General features: G+C 41.3%; 1 protein-coding gene across 7 annotated transcripts in view; it reads left to right on the forward strand.

Moving 5' to 3' along the window:
- The window catches only part of aplp2 (amyloid beta precursor like protein 2), a 53,189-nt gene that overhangs the window by 14,422 nt on the left and 20,604 nt on the right, over positions 1 to 18,163 (forward strand). For all 7 annotated transcript variants that reach the window (XM_006796670.3, XM_006796664.3, XM_006796668.3 and 4 more), the window contains exons 2-3: positions 14,393 to 14,566; positions 16,368 to 16,497. In XM_006796670.3, the coding sequence (XP_006796733.1) occupies positions 14,393 to 14,566; positions 16,368 to 16,497 (304 nt within the window). The remainder of the gene's footprint in view (positions 1 to 14,392; positions 14,567 to 16,367; positions 16,498 to 18,163) is intronic.

Genomic DNA, 18,163 nt, shown 5'->3' on the forward strand with positions numbered 1-18,163 from the left:
AACCCACAAAAACTCATTCTGCATTCAGAAGGCCTTTCACCACGGAGTCCCAAATGAATGCAGTGATAAGGATAAAATCATCACAGCTGTGAGAACTTCTACAAACCCTTGGTAGTATTTTCTAATCTCAGAGGCACTCAGTCTTAGATCTGTTTCTTTAGCCATTTTCCCACATGAACACAGACAATATCAGGGGAATGAAGTCAGCACTTTGTCTGAAGTTGTCCTTTCTCACCTGTAGCACAGAGCAGAAGATGAATCGCTGCAAATAGATTTTCACTACTGGAATTACTTTGATTTAGTTGAGAGGGCTCCCTGGAAAGAGCGTGCAGGAGGCAACACACATCATGTCTTCTTGAACCACATGATTAGCTTTAGATAGCTGGCAGGATAACACAACAGAGTTTGACACTGTTTATATTTCCATCCATCCACTTCCCCTTATCCAGGTAAGGGTTACAGGAGGGTGGAGCTTACCCCAGCTGCCATAGACCTGAGGAAAATGGACACAGACACGGGGAAAACCCTGACTGTTTTGCACCCTTATTTCCCACAATCCTTCACCCAACCAGTTGGTGCATTCAAACCCAGGACCTTCTTGCTGTGAGCTAACCACTATGCCACCATGCTGCCTACTCCCTATATTTATTGATGAAATGATGATGTAAATATCACACGGCTCTTACACTACCTACAATAACATCAGGTAAACCCACATTACCTGCTTGTCCTGTAAACATGCCATTGCAGACTGGAATCACTTTGAATACCTTATTTGCAATGTAAATGTCACAGAAGCAGGTTTTTACCTGTTTTAATCAGCTTTCTGGTAGAATTCTTTATCAAGCAAATGAAGCACACTACCTTTAAATCTATTTCACCGTTGTAATCCCACTCTGAGCTCACTGTTGTAACACTTCACCGAATGAAATGCAGTCCTAATGAGGATCGTTTCTCTTGACAAAACAACCGACTCTCATCAAGTTTGTGAGTGTTTATTTTTTCTCTCTGAATGAGCTCCATTGGTCAGGGCGAGCCTGCAAGACAAGACCCCAAAGGCCCACCAACTGGAGCTGCATATAAATAGCCCAGACGCACCTTCTCCCCAGTGAAAAGACTGGAAGGAAAAAAGTACTTTGCTCTAATTAACAGTGTTTTTTTTTTTTCTTTCCTCTTGGCCTAGTATCTCTTCACTTCCCTACATTTACATTTACATGGCAGCCTTTTAGTCGGCTCTTGTGTCCACAACCTCTTAAAATGAGACGTAGCATAATTACAAGGTAATGATAACAAGGAGCATACAGTTAGGAGTGCAGAGATGAGAGTGACAGCAAGCAGGCAATATTCTTGTGACAATACGGTGATCCTTTAAGAGAGCAGAGGAGAGGAAAACAAACATGAGTGAAGTAGATGTCAGCCTTCTTTTTTTGTTAGAGCAGTTTATAGCAAGCAAAGGAGGGAAAAAAGAGAGATGGCATTTGTATGATTGAGCAGCGAGAGGCTGCCATGAAGTTCATCTTGAAGAGATGCATTTCCAGGCTGAAAATGTGAAGTGACTATGAAGGCCCACTAATAGGGTCCCAGCTGCTTGACAGTGCTACATTTGGAAATGATATTGAGTGACTGTATATATTAGGAAGCTGCAAAAATGGTCAGAGTACCAGCTAAATCTTAAAATTGGCTGCTGAGCATACAGAGTCTGGGAGAAGCAATGTGGTGATGCTTTTATGAAAGTCAGCCCGCCTGGGATCTTTTTAACTCTGTGAAAGGTTTAAAGCAGACTGCATTCAGACACAATGTGAATTTGAATTTGCTCTCACTTTGATGGCTGAAGCGATTTTGCAGTCATCGGCTTTTCACCACAAAAAGCCAACAGACAAATACTCTGACTTGCAGCTCCTCCACTTTCACACATGTTCGTCCAGACTAATTTAGTTTCATTCCTGTCAGGGAATCGTACATCAGCATGGAAAGATTTAAAAACATTCTCAACTGGAATGAACATCTGGTAAAAGTCAGATCTTTATTTGCATCCAAATATGTTTTTCCAGTTAAATCACCACATTTGTGGGCAGCTTGGAGGTTTGACAGGTGGTGGCAATGATGTTTTTGGTAGTTGATGAGCTAGTTATTATTTGTATTTGCAATAGCCATTTAATTTAAAATACACCCCAGTCCCCCCACAATCTTGAATGGATAAGCAAAAGGTGGGTGGATGTTTGCTAATGTATGTGAATGTAGTCCTGTTTTGCAACCTTATTTCCCATAATCCTTCACCTCTAAATCTTTTCACATATTGCAGAAATAGTATAACCACACTGTAAACTTGGATAAACACTGACTTTCCCACTGATGCTGCTGTTTTACCTAGAAATTTCTTTCTATATGGTGAATAGCAGTGCAGTATATTCAGCACCTGACAAAATTCTATACAGCTGTTGTATCGCTTCATTTTGAAGATAAGATAAGATAAGATAGAACTTTATTAATCCCTCGGGTAGGTTCCTCTGGGAAATTTGTTTTCCAAAAAGCACAGCACCGACAGAAGTTACAGAGTCAAGAATATTATATATATATATATATATATATATATATACACACACACACACACATATATAAATACAAAGACATATATAGATAAAATATACAAAGGGGATAAATAGAATAAATAGGAATAAAAATAAAAATAAAAATACAAGTGAATTGCACATTTCAAGTATGATTGTTAACAAAAAGTATTGCACAAAGGTATTACACAGTGAAGTGGAGAGACACTACAGCTTAGTTGTTCCCCCCTCCTTTGTCCTCCTGTTTCCCCTCCCTCTCCCCTCCAGAGAGGAGTTAAACAGTTTGATGGCGTGTGGGACAAAGGAGTTTTTAAGTCTGTTGGTTCTTGTCTTTGGGAGAAGCAACCTGTCACTGAACAGACTCTTCTGGTTGTTTATGGCCGTGTGCAGAGGATGCCCAGCATTGTCCATAATGTCCAGCAGTTTCTTTAGTGTCCTTTTCTCTGCCACTGTCACCAGAGTGTCCAGCTTCATGCCAACCACAGAGCCAGCCTTCCTGATCAGTTTTTCCAGCCTGGATGAGTCCTTCTTTGCTGTGCTGCTCCCCCAGCACACCACAGCATAGAAAAGTACTCCAGCAACCACCGACTGGTAAAACATCCTCAGGAGCTTCCTGCAGATGTTAAAAGACCTCAGCCTCCTGAGGAAGTACAGTCGGCTTTGGGCTTTTTTGTACAGGTGCTCTGTGTTGCATGACCAGTCCAGTTTATTGTCCAAGTGCTTGAATTATCAAATGCATTTGTATTTACACCTACTTGTGCTCTCCTCACAGTTTGACTTGCGGTATCTCAACATCATGACCTCTCATGCTAGAACTATAATAAAAACATTGAAAACACTAAAAAACCTAAATTCCTACCTTTTGCCTGTTTTGGGTGATTTATTCTTCTTCTTCAGTTACCCAGATGGTGTTGATATGAGTGTTTAGTAATTTATCTGTTGTTGCGGCATCACTGTATCTTTTAACAGTGCTATCATGGGCAACACATTGTGACAACTCTAATTTCTAAACTGCTTTTATTCGAGTCAGGATAGTTTGGAATTCATTAGTCTTGACAAATTGATCTTTGTCCCTCTAGCGCTACCATATACTAAATGTAGAAGCTCGATGTGGTTGCTATGACGTACCAATTGTTACACCCTTTCTTTTAAGCCCCTGATGTTGCCACTTGAACATTACTAATAATAACTAATAACTCAGCTAAGATCAATCACTTCATGTGTTTTTTTTTACCTCTTGAAGTCACAGTATATGTGGCATGCAGTTGTCCTGAAACTCTAGCACTGTTTAGTATTTATCTCCCCTGATCAGGATCAGGATTCCTCCCATAAGTCAAGCCGTGACTCACTGTCTGGTAAGTATTTTAGAAGAAACCAGCAGCAGTTGGTGCAGTATCTGCTTGTGGCATTGCTGAACAGACTGACGCACACTGCCATGGCAATGAGTGCACTTTTTTTTTTGTTTTGTTCAGGAGAGTCCCGAGCACAGACATAGCTTTGTTTACTGTACGTCTGCTCTGTATATGTGTGAACGGCAGGGAAAATGCGCAAAATCCTATAGAGCTGAGGGTCATTTTCATGTTTGCACACAAGGACAGAGTGTTGCTGAATGCACCAAACGGGGCAGAGCAGCTGTTATTGTTGTGTTATCCCCAGTGCCACTCACTCAGCCTTCGCAGCTCTCCTCCCTCTCTGCCACACTGGCTCATATGCCAGTCTCTTCCAACTGTGGCCTCATTCCCTCTTTATCCATTATTTTTTTCTCTTTTTTTTTTCCTGAACCACCCTCTTTTGTCTCTGTCCTGTCGTTCTGTCGCTTCTAATGATCTGTCTCCCTGCTTTCTTCTCCTCGCTCTCCCCTGCTCCACTTCTTCAATCTTTCACCCCATCATTTTCTCCCCTCTTTCTCTTTCTCCTTCTTTTCTTCTCTCTTTCCTCTTGCAGGCCCAATGTTCGTCTGCGTGAATAGCTGGGATGCTTTTGTAGATCGTTTCCATAGTGACGAGCCATTTGAACAAGTCGTTATTCACGTCCGTTTGCTGTAAGCTGGAGAGAGGCCATGTTATCTCCCCCTGACATACAGGCAGACCCGCGCAGCTCAATCACCACAACTGTTAGCCTGTAACCAGCGAAGTGCGCGTGCTTTAGCTGGAGTTTAATTACAAAAGCGTCTCATTGATGTTTATCTCCGTTAATCAAGCATATCAGCCTTACAGAGCACGAGATCCGAGTTTCAGCTCAAATCTGGCTCGTCTCAGGAACTGTTAACTTTGTTTTAACGTAGAACATGTAGAAGATTAACACCAGTGAACACTTTACTTTGCGGTTAAAAAATAACTTTAAAGTGTTTTACTATAGTCCATGCAAAATTGGAAGTTGAGTACATCTTAGACCCCTCAGAGTTCTTATCAGTATAAAATATGATGATTTCATCATGTTTCCAAGCAAACACTCACCAATGAGCCATTAAAATGACACATTTGTAGCAACATATTATTTTAATTTCCCAATAAAAAAATGTATATCCAGAAAACTTGAATATTATGACAAGGTATATTATGATCATGATGCCTGGTAGCCACCTACCAATAATTTATATAGTAGAGCAGTGTTGCAGAAGGACCCACAAAAATGAGCTGGTTTTCACATCCATATTTATTTTCTGTTTATTAATGTAACAAATGTGTAGTAACCCCCTAATTTTGGAGAGTATCGCCTTCTGGACAAAATCGCTCATGCTGGTCAAAAGGAAGGGTACACTTTGGTCCTCAGTCCATTGCAGAGCTATAAGCCAATTTAAAACCTCCAATAAACCTAGCATGGATGTCTTTGGTCCGTGGGACTAAACCAGAGTTCTCAGAAGATCCACACATGCACACTCAAACATGAAAACATACACATCCCAGATGCAAAGCTAGCAGTGGGTCAGAATGCTCAAAATCAGAACCTAACAACTATCAGGTGAACAGAAGGTTGTGAGTTTGAACCTGCTGATCACCTTTTTTGTTTTCGTTTTTGTGTAGAGTTTTGCATGTTGTCCCGTTCCCTGTGTGGGTTTTTTCCTCCCACAGTCCAAAGACATGAATGTTATGGTATTCGGTGGCTTTTTGTGGGAATAAACAAGTTTTGTTTTTGTTTTTTTATAAAGGATGCAATTCGAATTTCAGCAAGATAAAGGTCAGCAAGCACAAAAGCGTCATCAAGGTCTTTTTTTTCCCCCTCTTCTTTTTATCTTAACGCACATGAACCACATTTCTTCAACCTACTTTTACTCCTGCCTCACAGTTTAAAAAAAACACTGGGTTAAGTAGTGATTTTAAACTGACTGTAGATGTGAGTCTGTCTCCATCTTAACCTTGGGTTGAACATATCCGGGCGGAAAGGCTCAGTCATAGTTGGACAAGCTGTTAGGAAATTGGATTGATGATACATCTTGAGTCAGAAAGGTAAAAATGTCTCACTGAGATCAATCATCCTTTGAACTCTCCTTAATTAATCAACTCATTGTCAAATTTGAATCATTTTCCTGGCTCGAGACATGAAATGCATATGGTTACACGACTGTATTTTTACTCTTTCAGACTTTGAAGCAGTCCCACACAGTCTCATTATCAATGGCATGTTCAATCAAGCACAGGTGGAGCATAGATAATTACTAATAAGCTGACTGTCTTATCTGAGGCTGGGGTTGGTGTGTCATGGATAATTCAGGGGTGTGGTAAGAGTATTTTTCCGCTCCCATGTGACAGTTTGAAGGAGAAGGAAGAGACTTTTCTCTCATGTCCGGTTCAGTCTGGCTGTGAATGATGGGAGGTTAATGAACCATACAGAGGTGACCGCTAGTGATTAGAAGCATTATGTTCGGTCCTCTGTGAAGCATCTCCCTGTCACCTTAAACTCTAACACCGAAAGACACGCTCAAGAGCAAAAAAATTTTTTTGAAAACACTTGTACTTTAGTTTTGTTTTTTTTTGTTTTCAAAGTATTTTTGACTTTTTCAATGCTGAAGAAGAACAAATTGAAATATTTTTCACAAAAATTGTTCTTTTTTTTTCACTCGCTAAAACACTTGCAGACTTTGTAGTTGGACAAAAGGACACTCATAGAGGAAGATCACAGTGAGTAATGTTTCCGTGTAAGGAGGAGGAAGCAGAAGTGCAACTTTCACATGTTTAGGTTTTGACTTTAGAGGGGAGAATGTCATTAACTGGAATCAACTGTTCCCTGAAATGTAAGTGCATTTTTTTTGCACTGTTGGTTTGGGGCAGTGACTCGTAGGGCATTTCCTTCTAGGGTAGTCTCAGGACACTTTAGATGGTGAAGACAAAAGGCCATTTTGCTCAGACAGAGGAGCTCATTTGCATTGCAGTGAGGGGTTGCCCTTTGGATTCCAATTCTACAAACATGACACCTTTTTCCTTTTATTATTCAGCTTTTACTGTCTACCCTTTTGAGGGTGGGAGGTGGCAGAGGTGTTTGGTCAGTAGGAAAATGTCACTGTCGCAGTGCTGCTGAAAGTCTCTCCCCCCCCCCCCATCTGTTATCTGTCGCTGGTGAGTTGTTTGTGTAGTGATGGTGCCAGTGGCTCACTCCCAGCCTTCCCATGGGCTTCACGACTGGCAGGAATCACAGCTACATTTGTATCCATGTGTGTGTAGGAAATATAAATGTTACGTTCTTAATGAAAGAAGTTAGCTTATATATATTGATTTTAATTCCATGGTTTACACTTCTCATAAAAAACGATTTCCTGTGTTTCTTATTAAACTTAACTTTTGGCAAAACATGACCATAAGACCGAGGGGAAATAGTTGCCAGCTTTTCGGTATAAATAATCAGTAAATTCCAGATAATAAATCAAAGTTCTGTCATTTGTTTTTAATCCCTGAACTGTCACCCACTTCCTGTTAAGTTGTCATATCCATTTTAATAATGTTTTCCTAATCTCAGACTTACTCCTCATGTATTCAGTTTCCTCTAAGCTGCCAACAGTAATTCCTATAACACATGTCATTATTGCTTTTTTATTGTGATAGTCACCTTACTCCAACACAGTGGGCTCAGGTAAACAGCTTAACCCTCCTTTTCTTTGCACACATTAAGCTCATAATCTAAACAGGCAAAACGTAAGCAAAGGCTGAATGCTCCTCCACACTTCAAATCACTGTCGGCATGAACGCGTCTGTGTCCGTTACATTGATTCTTGTCTCGGTCCACAGCGGCACCCAAAGTGAATCGAATGAAGCGCATTGTTTGGAAAAATATCTGCGTTTATGTCACCGCTGAAAATTTCGATCTGTGCAGCATAAGTTGCTCCGTCGATACTTAAATGAGATAAAAATGCCAAAGTCTGTCTCCTTCCTCTTTTCTTCGAGCTAACATTATCCACAGATCCGTCTGTATGAGTGAAATTCTCTGAAAATGTTTTCTTTTCATTAGTCGTGTTCATGGGGGTGTTTTCATGTCTAAATCTGGACACCGAGCAAAGCATTTATTGATCAGCGACTCAAACCACTGCATATTGTTTAACGGGAAATGAATTATGTTTGCCCTTCAAGGAAAATGCAGTTACAGAAGCAACAAACTAAAGAAACAATAAACAAGCCATACTAACGGCTGTTGTAGAAACTAATACAGAAACATGCTTTAATTGCTCCCCCACACATATTAGCACAATGAAACAATGGCTGCTCAGTCACACATTTTACTGCAAGCAATAAGACAAATCAAATCAATATTACATTTATTATGTTCCTGTATATTGTCCATGTAGGTTTTCCTCCTGTACATGTGAGTGCAGCTTTCTCACTACTGCATATCTTGTTTAAGTATTAAGTCACCAGAGGGAAGGATTATGTGGATTAACGATGCCAGGCATTTCTCTGCAGAGTCACATGGACGCTAAGCATTCTGTGAACATGAGAAATCCTGACTGGTGCCTCGTACTGGAGCTGCTTTTAAAAGGGGGCCAGACTGTGAGAATGGCTTCACCATACCTCTGCCAAAATTAGACTGGTTGCCACCGCTCAGTGAGGCCTGAAAAGTTTATAGAACAGTTGACACTGGAGCTGACTGCAGTGTAGCTGTTTTTATGCACAACATGGGCAGATTACCAGAAACTGTTTATGAGAGGAGCCAGGCTCCACCGTTTATTCGACTTTCTGGTCACGGAGGAAATTTGTGTACGGTTTGTTTTGGCACATTCGGAGTTTGCACCTCTGCGACTGCTTTGGTGGATCACCTCTGAGGTGCGAACCCTGCTGTTTTGAAGATTATGACTCTTATGTATTCATCTCCCCTTTCCCACTGTTCTCTCAGTGTGTGTCCCGAGCTCACACGCTTTTCATGCATACTGGCCTGACAGGTCAACCTGAGACCACACAACCACCTGTGTGTGTATATACACACACACACACACATACACACAGATTGGATTAGCTTCTTCTGGATTTTGCCCAGATGCTGTGTGGTAGGTCATGTAATAATTGACCCGCACTGGTCATGCAGGGGCTTACTGAAGCCTCATTAAGGAATGTTTATCTCTCTTTTCTTTTTTGGGGGGCATGTTTTTATGCCAGCTGTCTTAGCTACACTTTCCTTGTTCTCTTATTTCTGCACACAATCTGCATTGTTACTGATATCGGGCTTTATTTAGTCCTTTTCAGAGCTTGCACGGAAAATCATTTTCTCCCTTTCATATCAAACAGTGGGAAAATGTCTTCCACAGACTTGATAATGGCCTGAACTTAAATAATCCATCTCAGTAAATGTAAAGCGTTAATCCGTTTAGACCGTTTCTGTGACTTGTTGTTATTTCATTTCATGTCATGTCGATTATTTTCAGCATTTCTTGTCATTACATGATAGAAATAGTGGGGCGAAACAGGAAATGTTGGTAAAAAGAGAAGGGAAATGACACAGAGCAAAGAAAATCACCATCAATTATCTTCTAATGACTTATCCTCTGGAGGACAGTTTTTCAGGGCTTTCAGCGAAGACAGTGGATGTCTTTATGTCTTTTCCCATATGCCACAAGTAAGTGCTTATGAATTCAGATGCATTTTAAAATGCTACATCATGCATCATTATCAGAAAACACCCGATCATCCTTATTTTCTTCTCCACAGTCCCTGTCAAGAGCATGCTTAAACACAACTGGTGAATACTACAAATGAAAAGTTTCCGGTCCCAAAATCTTGTCCCTTGCATATTAATGTTGATTCATCTTTTACAGAGATTTCACTGCACTTAGGTTCAGCCTTTACCTTGTAAATATATTATTTTGAAGCAAAAAGAGAATTAGAAGCGTTTCTGTTTCTTTATATTTATGTAACAATACAGCAATAAATAAGTCAAATGCGTACACCATGTATAGCAAACAGTGGTTTAATGTAGACAGTGTTGGGGAGTAACGGAATACATGTACCGCCGTTACGTATTTAAAATACAAAATATGAGTAACTGTATTCCGTTACAGTTACCGTTTAAAAAGGTGGTATTTAGAATACAGTTACTTTGTTGAAATAAATGGATTACACGGCGGTACTTCCCTGTTTCATATTGTGGCGGGTCAGGCCTGTTTGGGTTTTGTTTGACAGCTATGTTCTGTTGTTCCAGGCAGCGTTAGGGTTGCCATGGTTACAGGGTGACGCTCTGTGTTTCCTGGGTGAGAGAGCGCCTGTTGTTGTTGTGCTAAGCTAATAGGCAGAATGCTACAGGTATAGCTCTAAAGAATGTAGCATCATGGGCAGTGTAGTCCGTGCTGCAGGGAGAATGGACTGCCATACCCGTTATGTGTCTGTGAGCGAGGGAGGGAGAAAAAGGAAAAGTACGAGCTGTCATCGAGCAGAAACGGGAGCTGGAAGCATGTAAATATAATAATAACCACTGCAGCCAAGAAGAGTGCCTGACGAGCCCAGCTGTAAGTAAGCTATTAAGACTCGACTGTACACCGTGTTCGTGTTTTCCTCCGAAAACAATAAGTTTCGTTGGAGCAGCCTTTCAATGCCTCTCTCTGTCTCTGCTAGCAAAGTTGACCCAGACAACAAAGTAAAGCTAGTTTTCGGCTACGAGCCGACACAGAACCCACCGTATTAGCCAGAGGTCCCTTTACTACGGTTCAGAGCCGTGGACCTTCAGTAACAGTAATAAATCACAGCAATAGTACATTCATGTAGTTGTAAACAGCATGATAATATATTAAGTAATCCGAAGTATTCAGAATACGTTACTCTCATTGAATAACATAACAGAATACGTTACAGAATACATTTTGGGGCATGTATTCTGTAATCTGTAATGGAATACATTTTAAAAGTAACCTTCCCAACACTGAATGTAGACTAGATATAGATGCTTCAACTCGCTCATGTTTTACCCTTCACACGACAAACACTCTGTTTGTGTAGCTTGGTTCTTAGAGGGCCAGGCTCTAATATCTGTGGTATATTTATCTGTTACGGGAATGAAAAGGAGCATTGTTTGTGTGTTCATTCAGTGTTTCATGCGTTACAGCACAACATGCCCTGCCATGTCTTAGCTTGTTTTATGTGGAACTTGGCTCGGCTCTCAGAGCAGACCAATAAAACATGTTTGTGTGTAGGAGGCGGACTGGGAAAGCGGTGGCACACACACTGGTGCGTGTTTGGAGTAAAGAGTGAAAACGAGCTGAATGATCCTCAACCCACACAGCTTTTGACAAGCGCCTGTCTCTCCTGCGTTCACGCCACCTTCTTTATTGCATTACAGTCTGCGTTGACTCGAGAATAATATTTGAAACTGGGATATAGGCCAATCGGCGCATGTTTCCTGCTGCTGTTTACCCGATTTGTCTGAGCTTTCCTCTGTCTCACCGCCTCTCCCTTTTTCCAGCTTCCACTCCCTCTCTCCGTCTTTTGTCTTCCCTCTCGCTGAGCTTACGCACAGGAGCAGGTGTTCACACTTACACGATATAACATCTCACGGTGAGTCAGTAATGAGAGATGAGAGGGCTCGATGACTTTTTAGGCGCGGTGGCTTTTTTGTCCGTGAGGTGTGTGCCTCAGCAGTTAAAATTACATTCAGATTGTTATTTTTGTTTTTTAGTAGCATAGAGATACACACACAATGGTGGTAACGCATGACAAATAAAATATTTTGTATCGAAGCATATTTCTGTATGCCAACAAAATCTCAAAAGACAGCATGATTTTCAGTGCACTCCAACGCTCCCGTTTGCTCTTCATAATATGCTGAAGGCTCAGCTTTTTAATCCCACTTATTAATCTATTATTTCATGTCTTCAGGCAATCTAGTCTGTTTTTTCTGTTTGCATAAAGCCTTCAGGTCTAGCGAGCTGAATTAGCAATAACGTTACATGAGGATTTTTTACACCATGATCATAAATATCAGCAAAAATAATTGATAATCAAAGGGCTGCTGTACTTAAAAACAAATTTAAAAAAAATTAAAAATTAAAAAAATGAAATAGTGGCCTGAACTTCTATTTCATGTTGAATCACATCAAGATTGAAGAACGTAATTAAATATTATTGCATATAACCTCCATTTCGCTGGCCCTCGTGGGTTGACGGAGCACATCGTTCTTGAATGACATAAAGAACTGGAACAATGACACTCCAGTTGAGTGCTTGACTGCTCTGGAAATGACATTCAGATGAGCGACTGTCCAAGGCTGAGTCGCAACCAAACAAAAATTGTCTGTTTCAAAGTTGGACCGAAATGTGCGACGTGTTGAATCAAGAACAAAGGAATCTACGTCTCCTGTAGCAGTGTGCATTTCGCCGTGTGCTTTCTAAAGGTGACACGGATAAGACAGGAACCACAAAGGAGCTAGTTTTCTGTGTGTCACTTCTCGAGCTCTCAGACGCCCTCCATTGCACTGCCCTTTGTGCAAGTCTGGCTCCTAAACAGGCATGTGACTGCAGATTTACCACAGTGGTATTAACTGCCTCCACTCTTCCTACAGTGCTATTGTTGTCCTTGAAGAATTAAATATAAAGCAGAAGTCAAAGGGGTGTCGAGACACGCCCAACACTTGTTTTTCAACGGCAACCTTGTAGTTGTAGTCAGGCTGTCACTATCCCCGCTACACCTCTCTGCTCCTGAGGCACTCTGAGAATATCTGAGAAAGCAGGTGGAGCGCAAACAGGCTTTAATTTTTTGTTCAAGTCAATCCTCGCTACTTGCTGTCTTTTCAACAATTAACAGTTAGTGTCGGATTTAACAGCGTAAAAATATCCATAGTTCACCATGCAAAGTCTACAAAATTTTTCAAGTAGAAGAATTTGTTGTTGCTAAATGTGCACGTGTATACATATGTAGGTGTGTGTTGGGCGGGAGCTTTATTCAGTTGATGTGTGTATGTCTGTGTGCAAGCAGACTCGGCTCTGGTTAAGTCTGCAGCTCATCACACAGCACAGCCAACTGCTGATTACACAGCACTTGTTTTGTCCTCACTCTACTCTGTTCTGCATCCATTGTCAGCCTGGGAGCCTGCACAGAATTAAACAGAGAGCTTTGTCTAACACGCTGTTACTCAAGCGTTGCTCTTCAGCTGTTTTGTCCTTGGCTCAGTGCTGCAGCGGCGACACCTCTGCCCACATCTTCTCCGTGTCGAGAACCCAGCAAATGGTCAGAAATGTGTCGCCGCTCATTGCCTTGATCTCTCTCTGGGGCTGAAGCGTGTTTACTCAGTCTGATGATATTATGACAATCAAGAGGCCATCAGTTCTGTTCCACTCCCTGTCTGGAGACTCCCTAGTGTCTGCTTTGGGACAGTTTGGCATGCAGACCTGCATCGCTTCACTGATTAATATGAGATGCCTGTGCAGAGCACCACTAGCATCACGTGAACATTAGCAGGATGTGACTCAATGAGGAGCCGATGACACGACTGATGCTAAACACACACCGAGCCACATGAAAGCCAATTGTGCAACAGATGACTGCACAGTAGCTTTGAATGTGTCCATTTGATATCATAAGAGCTGTTTAGTTATCAAATGAAGGACATGCATCTGTTTGTGCTTCCTGCTTGCTTAAAGAGGAACTACAGTATATTGTTTAGGAAATTATAACAGCGAAGAGTATACAAAGATAGTGGAAGCAAACAGTTAAGATCAAAGGGTGTGAAAGTAAACAAAGATGGGAAATGGCGTTAGAAGAAAGAAATATTATGGATATATTTCCAGAATATCTTGAAAAACCTGCTTATCTTGTTCTAATATGTCTGCACAGCTGACCTGATGATGCAGAGTGTGTGGATTGTTTACTCTGAAGAATAAATGATCTCTACTTTGTAGAAAGACTTTGGTCCCGGGAGCTCTAGACAATCAAAGCTCCGCCTTCAACTAGGAATGTCCTGGTTTGTGAGGCGTGACGGACTGCAGTTTTTTTCCCCCGTCCGATCTCCTGCTCTCTGTGTGAAGCCTCTTAGTTACTCAGCGCACATCAGAGCTAAAAATGTTGTGCACAAATCCAATCAAACCTCCACTTGTTTAACCATCCACCCTGCCAAATATTCCCCAGGTGCAATTAATTTGTCTCCTGTCTGAATCCCTCTGCTCTCTCAGCACTGCAGCAGAGAGTTGGCAGCAGCCGAGACATGCAATACTTCGTGTCTTATAAGTTCTGTATTACAGCACATAATCCGAATCTGGTTTATCCGATCAGACTCCACAATGCAGAATGGTGTTTATGAGAGATGGGAGTGGGGCAGACAGCTTCTCAAGTCTGTCAACCAGCTTATTCCCCAGCTTTTATGGGCTTTATGATGACTGAGTGTTTTAACCCTTATTTCTCTCTTTGCCCTTGTCCTTCTGCAGGCGCTGGCAGCAAACGCAGGCACAGGGTTTGCCGTGGCCGAGCCACAGGTGGCGATGTTCTGTGGAAAGCTCAACATGCACATCAACATTCAAACCGGCCGCTGGGAACCAGACCCATCTGGGACTAAGAGCTGTGTAAGAACCAAAGAAGGTATACTGCAGTACTGCCAGGAGGTAAGACATTGTGACACAGACACGTCTTTATCCCGTCAGTCTCACAGACTTGATGAAACTCATTTACTACTTAGAACGCTCAGTAGCTTCATGGGTTGTCAGTTCATTAAATTAGATGACTAGGGATGCAACTGTGTGAAAGTGAAAGAAACGTGTTTGAAGTAACAATTGCAAGGATTTGTATTTTATTATTATTTTCTTTGGATAGTTGTTTTTATATGACTGTGCAGTTAATCAAATTTAATTTCAGAACCACTTTCGGCTTTGAATGATTATTAAAGCTAGATAATCAAGATAAAGCAATTGTTTTGCTGCGTTCTGTTTTGCAGTAATTGTTTTGCTTTCCTTTCCATTTACCTCTCGATTAATGTGCCAGACCGTGGCATATTTGGTTTCTTTATTTATTTCTAGTAGTTATTTCGTTGTTTAATTTGAATTATAATTAAAGTTCAGAGAAGTTTTAACAAATTAAGCTTTGCCCGTTAAGTAAAGTCTTTGAGTAGTTGTGTTAAACAATCCTGGTCTCAACACTGACCAAAACAACTGTGATGATGACTTTTGTGATAACTGAGCATGACATTACGTTGCCATTTATCCCCCCTTTGTGCCATAGAAACAAGGAAATTTTCTTAAATTCATGTCTTTTTGAACATATATTTTGTCACATTTTCTTTATACTTTTACACCTAAATAATAAAATAACAATTTCATCACGTCTGGTTGATTTTAAGAGCTTTCGGGCAGCACATGTGTGATGGCTAAACCTGCAGTCTACTGTGTGCTGTTATTAATTTTTTCTTGCTCCATTTAGCAGCTTATTGGTGCTGCTGTCAGGAAATATATTAAATGTCATTTACTGAGAGTTAACTGAGAAGAATACTTTGACATTTTTGGATACACGCCTGTTTTCTGTCTGGTGGAGAGTTAGATGAGAGGATCAAACCGATCTCATGTCTCTACAAAAATAAAAAAGCAGTGAATTGGAAAAAAAAACCAAGATATCCGGTTTAATAAGTGAACTTTAGAGCTGCTTTCAGGCTTTCAGGCTATTTTCTTTTTTCAGCCTGCTTGCTAAACTAAGATAACCTGCTCGTGGCAAATGGAAATGGTGTCTGTTCAAAACAGCTGGGTTTGCTTCACAGTAGGTTCACAATGAAATAACAAACTTTTGCACAACTTTAGATTATTAAGTATAAATTATTTGTTGAGGACATTTTAGGTTAGGTGGGTGGCATTGAAGACTAAATTGATGTGTACTGAGGGAAATTAGCTACTGTGGCGAGGGGAAAAGTCAATTTTCATCTCTGTGATTTGTCACTAGAGAGGCTTTAAGGTGTTATTTACACTATGGTGGGTGGCTTTTAAATTACCAGATCTTGTGACTGTCATTTTCTCAAGCTGCCTCTAAAACTAAGTTTTACACAACATGGATATCCTCACTCTTATTTACTCAGTACTCCTACTATACCTGCTAACCCAGGAGGCTGCTGGAAATGGTGTCATGGATTATTATGCAGCCATCCAAGGGGGAAAAAAAGCAGGGCTGTACATTTTCAAGCATCTCAAAAGCTTCAGTTGCATTTACCAATGACATTTTGTTGGCATTTGGGGAAAGTGTAAATCATATGCTCTTTCACGGATGAACAGATGGCATCTAGAGAGTATAAAGTGTGGATTAAAGGATCCTACTGAAGCTCCACTTATCTCACCTTCTCTCTATCTTTCACACACATCTACACACGTACACAAATGTACGTTCACTCAGTGTTTAATATTAATTAGGGTCTTCTTCTTCCTGCAGATGTATCCGGAGCTCCAGATTACAAATGTGGTGGAAGCCAACCAGCCCATTCGCATTGAGAACTGGTGCAAGAAAGAGAAGAAAGTGTGCAAAGGGCACGCCCATGTTGTAGTGCCTTACAAATGCTTAGGTAAGCGTGTGCACTTATGAGTGGTTCAAGGGTCGGGAGAAATCACTTAGGTGGTAAATGACCCTTCAAATCTAGATGTTCTTCATTTTCCCCCTTTTGTCTGTATTATCCATCAGGGTGGAGAAAGATTAGAGTATGATACATCTTAGCCACAGGCAGAGGTGACATAGAGCAATATTGGAGTCTGATTCAGTTGACTAATTCTGGCCTTGAGCTGCAGATTGAGCAGATCCAGGTTGGATGGGAGCTAATGTGTTTCAGAATGGATGGCTTAGGGCCATGAGCCTTTTATTGCTGGGGAGGCTTGTTGAGCAATAAACCGCAATCTTATCCCCCCTTCCTCAGACAGTGGCCATAAACTCACACAGACGCACAGGGTCAGCAAGAGAGGGGCCTGTGAGGAGGCCTACTTTATTACTCCCCATTTCGCCATTCGCCCGCACTGTCATAGACAATGCTCGCTCTCCTCTGTCTCCTGCAGAATTTCTGTAATCAGCAGTGGCAACATGGCTATATTCTGGTTTATTAAATGTCAGATATAGCCCCAGACTATGCAGGCCACATGCCTCTGCGGCCCCTGACTTACAAAAACACAGTACACTCCTGCTACCGCTGAGGATTGCAATAAGACAGAAATGGAGTCTTGAAACTCCTCCCTGTATTTGTCCAGCCATGTCAGGAGGAAAAAACATCTTCCTTCATGCTGCTAACACTTTCTGGCATCCTTCCTCTGTCCAAAAGCCTCTTGCTGATTGAGTTGTGCCGCTTTCCAGGATGAAAAAGCCATTAGCACTTGCACTGGACTGTGAAATAGGCTACCATTCAAGAGCATTTTTGGCAAACGCAGAGAGGTGGTTTTGGGGTACTCCATGGGACAGCAAACACACATCCAGAGCGGCTACTTGGTGGCTGAGACGTGAATACAGATGAGAGATTTAGAGGCGGAATCGTTTTCCAAAATTTCACTATGGCTTCCTCTCATCTGACATCCAGAGGCTACAATACTTAATAGGACTGTACTTTCACTACAGCTGACTGTTGCACCTGAACTCTTTAAGTATAGTTCAACAACAGTGAAACGACTGCCATTTGATTAGGCTAATTTCATTACCTCTTCTAGAATAATTAAGGATTCACTCTTGCACATTTTTCGTTGTCGTTGTTAAAGGTGTGACACTCACGCCCTATCAATTTACAGAGCCCTCTCTGCTGCTCTGCTGAGCTCCAAACGAGGAGCCTCAACTGAGAAAGCAGAGGACAGATGGAGAAGGAGAGATAAACATAAGGTGTTGGTGAGAAGAAGGCTGTTCAGAGGGTTACTGCTTAATTATGTAATGGAGCATATTAGGGGGATTAGTTGGAGGGCTCTGATCATACGCTTCATGACACGCCGTGCTTCTGCCACTTCACCGTGGCTCCTCTCTGCAGTCCATTACTTGTCAGGCCTCTCTATCATATCAAATGCAGTAACAAGTGCTATTAAATTATTCATTGTTTGCAATGTCTGCATAATGTTTCAGAGAAATGGACATCAGAGGTTCCGCCTTTTGTTTGTCAGTGTACTTTAATTATACTGGATTCAAAAAGAAATGAAATACTCCAAAGGGAGATGGGCTTTAGCTGGAAGGATTTGATTAAAAGGGCTAGACCTGCACCCATGTCAAAT

This window comes from Neolamprologus brichardi, chromosome 14 (genome assembly GCF_056152115.1).
Source record: "Neolamprologus brichardi isolate AB-2024 chromosome 14, ASM5615211v1, whole genome shotgun sequence".
Classification (NCBI taxonomy): Eukaryota; Metazoa; Chordata; class Actinopteri; order Cichliformes; family Cichlidae; genus Neolamprologus; species Neolamprologus brichardi.